This window comes from Macaca fascicularis, chromosome 9 (assembly GCF_037993035.2).
Source record: "Macaca fascicularis isolate 582-1 chromosome 9, T2T-MFA8v1.1".
Taxonomy (NCBI): domain Eukaryota; kingdom Metazoa; phylum Chordata; class Mammalia; order Primates; family Cercopithecidae; genus Macaca; species Macaca fascicularis.
This window is the reverse complement of record NC_088383.1, coordinates 15769977-15782110: the sequence shown is the minus strand read 5'-3', so window position 1 is coordinate 15782110 and position 12134 is coordinate 15769977. Positions and strand designations below refer to the sequence as shown.

Genomic DNA, 12134 nt, shown 5'->3' with positions numbered 1-12134 from the left:
GCATAATGACCTGTAAAAACTATAACTTTTTTGTTTAGATTAAGATCTAAGGTGAAGAAATAATCACAAACGTTTTCTAAAACTGCACATGTAATTCCCACATAAACCTTAATTACAGAAAACTAGTCAAAGAGATTCATAAATGTCAATTTAACCAGGTAATTTAAAATGTTTCTGATCAAAACAGCTGAGGGTACACCATATTTAATTTTATGTTCTCTTGGCATATTTTTTTTGTTTTTTGAGACGAAGTCTCGCTGTCACCCAATCTGGAGTGGAGTGGCGCGACTTTGGCTCAATACAACCTCTACTTCCTGGGTTCAGGCGATTCTTATGTTTCAGCCTCCCGAATAGCTGGGATTATAGGCGGCACCACCATGCCCAGCTAATTTTCGTATTTTAATAGAGACAGGGTTTTGCCATGTTGGCTAGGTGGGTATCGAACTCCTGACCTCAGGTGGTCTGCCCCTGCTCAGTTTCCCAAAATGTTGGGATTACAGGCGTGAGCCACCACACCCAGACTCTTGGCATTTCATTAAAAAAAAAAAATACATATTAATGATCATTACCTTACTAAATTATTTACAAATACAATTTTATTGCCTAAGGTACTTTCAAATATAATGTTAGCTTTTACTATATAGTGATTTTGTATTTCCTTTAAGCCAGTAAGATAAACCCCATATACTTACCCAAGAGCATTTTTCTGCTTTTCTCCGAAATCAAATGGGACAGTAATAACTACATCATTTGCATCTGAGCCCAATACAGAATGTGCCGTTTCTGCATATTAAAAAATATAAAATTCTGATGACAGAAAAAAATGACAAGTGATACTTTCTGAGGTTTATTAATTTATGACAAAGATCTCACTAAACATATTTCCCAATTCACTTCCTTGCCCCCATGTCAATTTTCTTCTCTGCGCTCTTAAATCATGCAGCACTTCTGGTGGTTTTGGTGATATCTTTTGGACACAGAATCAGCTTTCCAAAGACCCTGGCTCTTAGGCTTTAGTATCAACCATCTTCTAAATTAGACTGACTCCATGGAGAATAAGCTCCTAACGCATATGTGTGAAGACACAATGTCATAATGTTAGTTCTCTACATTTAAAGACTGCCTTCCATCCCCCAAATTCTTAACATCATTACAGAGCTGAAGGGAGCCTTATAAACAATCTATTCCAGAATTTCCCAAATTGTTCGACAGAATACCACTCGGCTCAGAGCCTTTCTCTGAACTGCTAATAAAAGCAGACCTACTTAATCTGCCTAAATTATTGTTCACAGAATACTGTCAATCTTGAAGTGCCACTATTCACCAAGCTTACTTGGCCACTAAATAGGTTTTGAACTCTTATTTGGCCTAATCCATTTATATGACTTATAGGGAAATCAAAGTCAGGGAAGGCAAGTCATCAAGGGCACATAGTCAATTAGTGCCCCAACCAGGTCTACAGTTTATATGTCCTTACTTATCTGTTCTATCACTCTGTTTCTCCCAGGATCTAAAAATACCTCTAACTTTTCTTTTTTAAGGTCAACTTTCAAAAGATCATTAAAGGTAACTATTAGATATCTTTTGCTAAATACCTTTCATTTTACTAAATATCAGTCTGACAACATCTTCTGGGTTAACAAATCTTGTTTCTTCTCCAGTATCTATTTCATATCGTAATTTCCCATTTTTTTCAATGACCTATAAAATAAAGTATAATTATGCTAAATAAATTTTAATAAAAATGCAAAGTTTCAAATCAACATTACATGTTATGACCTTGGTAATTACTCTGTGTAACAGGGAAGCAATAATAGAACCATACTCACTAAACATTTACTTTCCGTGATGTATTTCTGAGCTTGCGGATCATTGGAGCTGTCCATAAAGAAAGATAAAGATAGCTAAGTATTAAAATCAGTATTGTAGATATATAAAGTTTAAAGAAGACTATATTTCTCAATATCACTGAACAAATATTAAAATATTAAAGTTATTAAGCTGCTTAACACTAAGTCTTCAAATATTACAGAAGATAGAAATGGAGTATTTATAAGGGTTATAGTAATTCTACTGAAGTACTGATCTTTGCATTTGAAAATAAATAGCTTTCGTATTCTGGCCTTGCTATTAATAGATGCTATATATTTTGAGGTGACTTTTTATAATATCCATGATTTTATATCATAGTTTCACACCTGTGATTCTGAAGACCTAACCACTGAGATGAGAAGGTTGCAAACTAAGGGCAAACCAAAGTAGCTAAGACCATCTTTTGTTGCTTGGTTTCTGAACACACACCAACTCCAGAAACCAAAAGGTTGAGCAAACTATGAATGCTGTTTATAGAAAGATGCAGAGTACTATAGATATGCATATATAAACAGATTTAAGCAACTTATGCAGACTACAAAATGTTTTCATGTACATTATCTCAATTTATCCTCACGACACCTAATTGGGTGGGCTTGGCAGGTATTATTTTAGAGAAAAAGAGCTTCAGAGAGGGGCAATAACTTATAAGATAACAAGGGGCAGAGTCAGTACATGAGCCCAGGTCTTCTCTATCAGACTACTATTATTCATACTTTACCAGGCTGCCTCCCACTCATCTTGTAAATGATCACAGTACTTCTGTCCCTTGAGCAGGGATAGAAATCTGATTCTTGGCTTAATGTCATCTAGAAATTAAGATAAAATAGACTAGTATCCTTCCATTAAACCCTTCTTCCAAGGAGCTGTGACTTCTATTTGTTTAATAAAATAAATTGAAAATTCATAGTGGCTAATTGCTGAAGGGTTACAGAGCATCTGGAGACCTTAACTTGTTAAGAGGCAGACAAAAGGGGTTTAAAATGGACTAATTTGGCTTCGGACTCTGGAATACTTTCAGGTTCCTCATACTTCCTTCTCTATCACCTAAAATATCAATAGGACAGGAGATAACTAACTAGCTTGCCCAAAGTCACACAGCTAATTAATGGCATAACTGGCTGGCACCCAGACCTTCAATACAAAGTTTAGTATTCTTTCCATTAAACTCTTTGCTTCTTCCTTTTCCTAAACTCAGTATTTAATATTAACTATATGCCAAACACTGTAGGAGTAGGAAAAAAAGATAAAGTGTGCTCATGGTGGGTTCTGCACCAATATTAGAATTTCAGCATGACACTTTCTAGTTCTGTTTTCTTTAGAATTTAAGTCAACCAGAAAAATTTATACTGTTATGTGTAGGCTGTCTACCACCCAGACAAGATAATTTGCCAGGAAAGATATTTTACAGAATTTGTAGAACTCTTAGAAATGGAAAATTATTTCTCAACTGCCGTATAAAGAGGGCCGCTGTCCTCTGAAGACAGAAAGTACATATAGCTCCAAGGGCCGCAGACAGGCAAGACACTTAGCAGAGGAGAAAGCAAAGCAAAGAATGGAGGCAACAAAGAACCACAGACATCATCACAAAGTAGTGGACTGATCCGTAACTACATACAAGTGAAAACTTTATTTGTCCACACCAGGATTACTGAACAGAAAAACAAAGGTGGTGGGAAGTTGGTATACGTAGCACCTTATTTACACGATGGACTTGAGGAGGCAGTTAATCCTATGGTTGTGTCTCACAACCTTTATTAGCAATGCCATCTTCTCTTCCTCCTCCTTCTTAAATATCCCTTATGGTCAACAGCCCACACGCTTGGCACACACCAGCACTAATGTGCTCGAGTCTTTCCCCCACTTGTTACATGACAGTGCATTACACATCTGAAAGTGCTCTTACATTCATCTGTTCCTTTGATCCTCACAACACCCCTGTGAGGTAGGTAGGACAATTATGAGTTTCCCACTCTATAAATGAGGAACCTGAGTTATGGAATGCTGGAAAGGCTTTTCTAAGGGGGTTCAGGTAGTAATGGTTGGGTCTACCACATAGGCAGATTCCTGGCTTGCTTTCTTGCACACTGTCTCCCTGTATTGCAGTTTTCCTCCCCTTAATAATTTTAGCCTATTTTCCTGTGTACTTATTCAGAACCTTTCCCTTGACTTTTATTCCCACATTACGGTTACTTTACCCATTGAATTTCACAATACTACATCCAAGTATTAATTCCACTTCTCTTCCTCAGCACTCCTTTCATCTCAAAGAAATCCTTGTCTTATGCACTTAGCTACCATTAATAGATTTATAGAATACAGGCCTAACTCTCCGTCAAGTACTTCTGTTTTTTCAGAAAATCTACCTACCTACCTATAATTGACATATATCTTTCCATATAATAGCCTAAGACAATTGAGACAATGAATATAGCTGTATCCATTTCAATGCCTTAAGTATATGCTCTTTTAAAGCAGAGTCTGTATGTCTGGTGTGGTGCTTAGAAGTTCATGAGCATATTAATAAATATTAATACCAGAGAATGCTACCTTACAATTGTTACCAGTATTTCAAATATACATATGCTGCTGTGACAGAAAATATTACAATTAAAATTTCATTTTCTTTTTGCCTTTTATTATGCTATTTCAAAATTTTTTAGAGCTGAAAGGTACTAGGAAAAAAAAAAAATCTAGTACAAATCCCTCAATCTGGAGATGAAGAAATTGAGGCATGAATTAGATGGGCACGGTGGCTCACGCCTGTAATCCCGGCTACTTGGGAGGCTGAGGCAGGAGAATCGCTTGAACCTGGGAGGCAGAGGTTGCAGTGAGCCAAGATTGCACCACTGCACTCCAGCCTGGGCAAAACAGTGAGACTGTCTCAAAAACATAAAAAATAGTAATAATAGAAAAGGGCAAATGATTTGTCTGATGAAACAAACTGTGACAGGATTCGAATCCAGGAATTCTAACTAGATTCCAGCATATTCTACCACACCAGCTGCCTCACACCTCCACCCCTGGCTTGGCAGAGCGGCTTGCTTGCTGTCTACTCATGGTTCTGGGTACGTTCCCACTGCTGCTCTGACCATTTCTCCACCCATGTGCATTTCCAGCATTCAGCTAAGCACTTGGGGCTGCAAAATAGAAAATAAAACCTCCCCCAACATGCCCACTCTTTGTTTTTCTTTTTTTCCAACTTCTAGATTATGGGAAAACTTTTTAAATCCCAAGGATTCCTATTTGTATTCCTAAAAGTACTAAGTAAACCACTAAAAGCTTTAAGTTAGTTTAATGACAGAGATTAATGTCTTCCCTTCTAGAGTAAATCGGAAGTGTGGCTTATCACCTTCATCTCTCTCCAACTGTATGTCTGAGGTTGGGAGGAGGCTCATCTGTTCAGGGCTAGTGCTTAAAAGGAGTCATCTATTGCAGGCAATCTTTATCCACACCATCCTCTACTGTTCCCAAAGTTAAAAGGGAAACAAAGCTGTTCTCTTCCACCAGATGCCATTAACTACATAAACTTCTGTCTACAACATCTGAGAAAAAGGAATCTTGGAAAGCTCAAAAGTAAAGTTTTCTAGGGCTTACCCTGTATAACATACTAGACAAAAAAATAACAGAAAAGAATGAAATCAGCTAAAAAGCAGATTGGAAACTGATATAATCTGAATTGTTTCCACAATGTTCTAATGGCAACCGAAACTTCAAGATGTAATTTAGGCATATCAAGGGACCCAAATAATATGAAATGCAAAGAATTTACATACATTTAATATTTTATAAAATGGCCAATATTTTATATTGAAGATTATCGATATAAACCATAACACACTATGGTGGCTCCCTGGCACTTCTTATTTCCTTATATTGATAAGAGACTAAGAACCAGTAAAATGAAGGCTAGAAAGACAGTTTGACAAGAGTGCTTACTAGTAGATATGTCAGAGACACAGTAGTGGAAACGTAAGAGATTAAGGTACAAATACAGGTTGTGCTTATACTAGTCTAATGAGCCACACAAGGATTTTAAAAATTAAGATTTCAAACTCCATGAAGCAGTCAAGTTAGACCAGCAAAGGAAAGATTCAAGCAATGAAGTCACAGTATACATCCATACTCCTGAATCTTGTAAACTAATGTGCCTTACCTCAGCCAAGGCCATATGCATTAATAACTTAAACGTGTACAGTGCTTTTAAACTTTTAAACTCTTTCACATCTATGAACCATGTGATCCTCACAACAACCCTGTGAGGTAGGCAGGGCAGGAGTTATTATTGATCCCCATTTTACAGATGAGGAAACCGCTGGAGAGAGGTAAAGTAAACTGCTTCACATCTGTGACAAAGCTACGATGAACCAGCTCTCTAGAACATGGCTCCATTGTTTTCTATTAGGCCACCCCTGGCATTTCTGAAAGGTCTTCCATTTGGTGGAGAATCTTGGGAAAATGAATTAGCAATTATATCTGTACTATCTGGATATACATGGTTCATCCATGTTTTTTTCTGAGGACATAGAAAAGGAGCCAGGGATTCAGAAGGCAGGTTTGGAAAATAGACTTCTACCAGTTTAGGAAACAGAGCCTTTTGTAATTGGTTCCTAGCTTTTGGTATTCGAAATCAACCTCTGAAGCAATTTTTCAAGGCCTAGCTGAAAAGCACCAGTTGCCTCTTCCACTGCTGTTGCCAAACGTCTGACTGCGATGACAGCATCCCTGCGGAGCTCATTGGCAGTGTCTTGCTGAGCACTGGCCTCCTCACCAATAGCAATCAGCCTGTCCAGTTTTTCTTCCTCCCGCTTTGAGAGTTCTCGTGCCAATCGCCTGTTTTCTGCCAACTCGGCTGCAATAGTCCTGGCCACTGACCGCCTTCTTCGCCTTGCCCACCTTGGAGGGGGCTCACTGGTCAAGGGCCTATCCCCACCAGAAACAAAACCAGCTCTCGAAGAGGAGACTGGAGTCTGCGGTGTGGAGGCTACCCCAGGAGTGCTGCGGCTGGTGCTGGTGCAGGGGCTAGGCTCCCCAGACACACCCAGTCTGGCCATGGGGCTGCTCTGACAGGGAGCAACTGCACCTCTGAAAAGGCTGTGGGAGCTGCTGTAGCTGGGGGTCCCTTGAGAGCACCCTGAAAAACAAAGCAACAATGTTGCAAAGAGAACATTCCTGCTAAGGGAATGCTTGGAGCCAGCAGCAGAGCTGAGACAAATTATAAACCTATGGTTGTTCCTGGAAAGCCTCTTTCCACCAGGGACTGGGAAGAATCCATTTCCTTAATCTGGACATTGTGACCTGTTTAATTTCACCTCTAAAACTTCTCCCTTGCCTTCCTGAACCCCTTTGTACATAGCTATCCAACCCACTCTAGACCTACACATTCCTAACTACCCATTATTAATAATGCCAGAACTAGTTTGGTTCTAGAGAGCACTTCTTCTAGGTTTAAAGAGTTCTAATACCTTATGTTGCTATGGGCATAGCTTTTGAAAACCTAGAACCCTTTAGCTTACTATTAGGTTTTTAAAAAGGTGCATGGGGCAGAATGAGGCAGAAACAGGAACTATGCTGAAGAGGACACTATCCAAACAGACACGGCTGTTTAGAGCCATGTGACTCTGGGACCCGAATCCTTCACATGCTTAGGAGTTACCTGCACCCGAGGATTCATCCCAGGAGTCCTCGAGGTCACTGGTTTCTTGTATCCGGTCACTGATTCTTAGCTGACAATCCTCATCTGATTCCTTAACTGTTTTCAACATAGGCTGATGATCAGCTGCCTGAGTCCTTTTTGATTTTAGAATGCCGGTTCCCTCTTCCCCTGGGGCGTCAGAGGCCACTAAATTCTGATCACAGTGCTTGGCCCAAGCAGCATCCTCCATTAAGTTGTCTGGGTCAGTCACTATCTGATTTCGGAGAAGCTGATCCAACGTATCATAAAATGGACAGTGTGGTGGCTCACCCATACTTGTGGCATGGGCAACATAGGCCTTTAAATATAATGCCTTCAGAACTTTAAACTTGGAACGGCACTGACGTTCGGTGCGGCGGAAGCCCTCCTGCTGCATTCGCTTAGACACAGCCTGATAGACATCTGCATTGTGATGCACAGTCTGGAGGCGCTGAATATACTCTGCCTCGCCTAGTATGGAGAGAAGAGTTCGTGTCTCCTGTCTGGACCACCGGATGCCCGCACTGCTATTGGCACTGGCCATTGTGGGTTGGAAAGGAGGGCTGGGCAGCTTCTGGACAGCAAGGTGCAAGTCTGAAGGTGTGGGGAAGCTCTGTGTGCTCTCAGGATATCTCCAGGATCTTCCCTCTCAGGGATAATTGCTGAGAAGCCAGGTCCAAGGACCGCATTTCTGGCTGGAAGGCCACAGGGGAATGAGAGTTACAGGAAGGGTTTAAGGATAATTTTGGCAGCAAGTTAAGTGATGCTACCTGTTAGTAGGTCATAAACAGGCATGAGGCTAAGACTGAGACAGCCCAACTTCGGGAGTTCACCCAGGGTAGACACTGCACCAAGGACCTAATGGCTTGGTAACAAAAGGGCCAAATGCTTTCGTGGCTGAGAGTTGGTACAACAATGGATCTGTAAAAATCACCCTTGTCTGGTGAGCAGATGGGCTGGGAGGGAAAATCACCTGGACCACGAGGCAGCTAACTCTAAAGGAGTCCAAGCATGACCATGGTATAGCAATCTGAAAGATGCTCAGTCTTCACTAATCATAGCACACTGTGGCTCTGTGTTACCCATCTGACTGTCACTATGGGCCAGAAAAGTGAGTTTAAGTTGCTCTGCTAATACAAAGCTTTTTTGTACAATATGGCAGAAGAAAGCCACATAATTACCATAACCATCTGCCCCCAAACAGCAGCATAAAACAAACAGTAACATATTGTTGGCTACCAGGGGAGAGATCTATGGAAATATACTGTATCTGGACTGTATCAATGTGAGCATCTTGGTTGTGACACTGTACTATAGTTTTGCAAGATGTAACCAAGGGGAGAGGTGGTGAATCCAGTCATGTGCTTGACATTTCTGTATTATTTCTTACACAGCAGCATAGGAAACTACAATTCTCTCTAAATAAAAAGTTTAATTTAAAAAAGCAAACAAATATATTGTTGGCTACTCAGTGATTCAGGCTTCAAGACCCATCTACAATTCTTTTTTCTACACTTTATGATTTGAAAATATTTGACACCAACTTATATTTAATATGCTCAGTACTTTGTCAACAGGTAAAAGGATATGGGGATATGTTTATTGTCACCAAATATTGAATTATCTCCAAACAACTATAGTTTTTGGCTTAGTGCATAAATATCCTAAGGAAAAAGATTAATATCAAGTTCAATTTAATTGAACACAGGTAAGAGATACAAAATAAGATAAACAGGTAAGAGATACCTGTATAAATTTAATCTATAATATCCAAATTCTAAATCAACACAAGGACATTTTTACTTACATTCTCACTAAACAAAGTTGAAAGAAAAGAACCTGGGGCAGAGGGTGAGGAGACCTGATCTACAGTCTTATCCAGTTTACCCCCTAACCTAAGGTAAAAATTTCTTTGTACCTTGATTTTCTCATCTATAAATGGGGAATGATAATATTTGCCTTGACAATTTTACAAGGATGTTGAGAGGATTAAATAAAATAATAGATGTGAAAGCACTTTGAAAATTTAAAAACACTCTATCAAGTATTACTACAGTAGTGAAAATGAAAACCCCTAATTATTACAGCAATCTATAATTTCAGGAGACAGAAGTCTGGGGAAGCAAGCCTCTTTTAATCTTCTAATTAAAGTTACAACAGATGATTAATCTGATTCTTACATAAGATGTTAATTTAGCTGTTACTCTAATGATTAAATTTGTAAGTCCAATGGAAAAGTTAGTTCCCAGAAAGTGTCACAAAAGATCATGAGGAAGAAAATCAATAGTGTCTACATCTATTATGAACAATTGTAATAGATTCAGCAAAATTCAACCACATTATCAAGAAGTCTTCAAATTCCCACAAAATCTTTGAAATCCTCTCAGTTAAAAAAAAACTAAAAATGTGAACAATCCAAATTACCACCTCTGACACAAATTACCAAAATTAAATGAATGTTAGCATTTATCAATACTAACAGACCTGTCAGCAAGAAACTAACATCTGAGTGAATCCCATACTGGAGAAGATCCAACACTAATAATCAAAAGACACAGCCTACTGGGGGTACTCTCTAATGACTCAGTCATAAAATGAAGAAACAAACTATGCTGTTTCTAGTTTCACATTATGCTTAGAATTTATGAACATGTTTCTATTACTATATTTAAAAGTATCATTTGATTCCATACCTTCTGCCCAGGATCTGCTTTACTTTCATTACTGTATTTGAAATATTTCTTATTCTACTTTGTTTTGCTGCCAATCCAACAATCTGAAAAATATATATATATATTACAATGCATGTAATTTTAAATTATTTCACAAGTACAAAAATGAGGGGACTAGTACCTCTTCATTTTCTGAGTAAGCAACAACAGCTGGAGTAACTCGGTCACCAGCATCATTTGCAACCACACCAGCCCGGCCATCCTAGAGAAAAAAACACGAAATAGTCTCATTAGACGTATTCAGACATGTGTGCACCAGTGTTACTTTGCCATCTGTGTGGAAAGAAAAACTGCTTTCTCAATATTTTAAACTCGCAAATTTCATTACCATTTAATTTCCTCGTTTTCATAGAAGGCCTATAACTCCATGAAGAACTGCCTCATGTTTTCAGTCTGCTCTGCAAAGTCAACAATTGAATCAAAAGTAATAACAACCTTTCTACACACAAAACGAAGAAGCCTATTATTACGTTACCTTTCCTATTTCTTTCTTACCATGACCATTTCTTTTTCTTTCTTTCTTTCTTTTTTTTGGAGACGGAGTCTTGCTCTGTGGCCCAGGCTGGAGTGCACACTACAGCGGCGGATCTCGGCTCACTGCAATCTCCGCCTTCAGGGTTCAAGTGATTCTCATGCCTTAGCCTCCTGAGCAGCGGGGATTACAGGCGAGCCCGGATAATTTTTTTGTATTTTTAGTAGAGGCGGGGTTTCACCATGTTGGCCAGGCTGGTCTCGAACTCCTGACCTCACATGATCCGCCTGCCTTGGCTTCCCAAAGCGCTGGAATTACAGGCGTAAGCCACCGCGCTGGGCCCCTTTCTTACTATTTCTACAAAATGAAGTAGCATTATTCCCTTTGGCTTTTCCTAACAAGTCATTTGACATTTAAACGCGGAACTAGTGGCAACGGAGTCATGATTATCGTTCCTTCTGCCTCCCCACTGAGGAGAGAAAGGCCACAAGTCCTGTCAAGCTCTCACTTCCACCTCTGTAGAGCACGCACAATCAACTGGCTTCACAGCCAGGCAGCGTTGCAGGACCATCAGCTCCAACTCGACAGCAGCCTCCCCGCCCCTCCGGGACCTAGACGTCTGTTCGGGCCCAGCTCAGCACGTCCTGCGGCCCTGCTGTCCCAAAGACCACCGCCTCCAAGTACCTCGCGGCCACTTTCCGAGAACCTCCCACCCAAGGGAATCCTGAGGCCCAGACGTCAGCGAGACCCTTCCGGCCTTCAGAGGCCAGGACGTCCCCGGGACCCATCCCCGGACACCCAGCGGCCCCGCCTTCTCCGAGACCCCCCGGGCACCCTGCAGCTCCGTTGTCCCCGGGACCCCTTTGGGCATCCCGCCGCCATGACGCCCCTGGAACTCTGCGCGTCTAAGTCGCCGGGAGCTTCTGCCGCGGAGCAGAGAACTTTCTGAAGGAGTCGCCAGGGGCTAGGCCTGGCCCGCCCGGCCCTTCGCCCCGAAGTGTTCTCGCGGCAACGCCACTCCACGACATCCCTAGGCCGGCGACACGCCGCTCTCAAGCCTGTGGATGAGCCCGCGCCAGAGAACCGGGTGGCCGTCATGAAGCCCTAGCCCAGCTCCGCAGCCCCTCACCTTATAGACGGCCACACAGGCTGAGGTGCAGCCCAGGTGAACTCCGATGGCCGCCATGAGGCAGCAGGGACGGCGGCGGTAGGAATGAAGGGGTCCCCAACAGCAACAGCTACCAGCCGCCCAACGGCCCCATCAGGCACCGCGGAGCTTCACGTTCCCGCCCGCCCCCTGCGTCCGGGCCGCCGCGACAGCCTCCCGCGTCGCCGCCAATCAGCGTGAAGATTCTGCCTTTCTTCACGCGCAGTACGCGAGTAG

The 12134-nt window shown here is 41.3% G+C and overlaps 2 protein-coding genes across 4 annotated transcripts in view; both read right to left on the bottom strand.

The window, feature by feature from the left end:
• Positions 1-12022, bottom strand: part of HSPA14 (heat shock protein family A (Hsp70) member 14) — a 32498-nt gene extending 20476 nt beyond the window's left edge. For both annotated transcript variants that reach the window (XM_045399604.2, XM_045399605.2), the window contains exons 1-6: positions 11880-12022; positions 10400-10480; positions 10240-10322; positions 1830-1878; positions 1596-1701; positions 693-783 (exon numbers count right to left, since the gene is read on the bottom strand). In XM_045399604.2, coding sequence (XP_045255539.2) covers positions 693-783; positions 1596-1701; positions 1830-1878; positions 10240-10322; positions 10400-10480; positions 11880-11936 — 467 coding nt within the window. In that variant the 5' untranslated portion in view covers positions 11937-12022. The remainder of the gene's footprint in view (positions 1-692; positions 784-1595; positions 1702-1829; positions 1879-10239; positions 10323-10399; positions 10481-11879) is intronic.
• MSANTD7 (Myb/SANT DNA binding domain containing 7) lies at positions 3484-10482 on the bottom strand. Of its 2 annotated transcripts, XM_065520330.2 has the most exons (3): positions 10400-10482; positions 10240-10322; positions 3484-7006 (listed from the first exon to the last, which is right to left on the bottom strand). In XM_065520330.2, exon 3 carries the CDS (start codon positions 6924-6926, stop codon positions 6483-6485), a length of 444 nt encoding a protein of 147 aa, XP_065376402.1. In that variant the 5' UTR covers positions 6927-7006; positions 10240-10322; positions 10400-10482; the 3' UTR covers positions 3484-6482. The 2 variants fall into 2 exon arrangements, with proteins under 2 accessions (XP_065376402.1, XP_045255541.1); XM_045399606.3 differs by lacking the exons at positions 10240-10322; positions 10400-10482 and adding an exon at positions 7529-8192.
• Positions 12023-12134: the final 112 nt, after the last annotated feature.

What these genes read in the sequence shown, in the direction of transcription:
- MSANTD7 (XM_045399606.3), bottom strand. Translation starts at nt 8,090, where the DNA reads ATGGCCAGTGCCAATAGCAGTGCGGGCATCCGGTGGTCCAGACAGGAG. An exon ending in GGATGAATCCTCGGGTGCAG is followed by an intron (nt 7,007 to 7,528) that starts GTAACTCCTAAG and finishes TTTGTTTTTCAG; the next exon opens with GGTGCTCTCAAGGGACCCCC.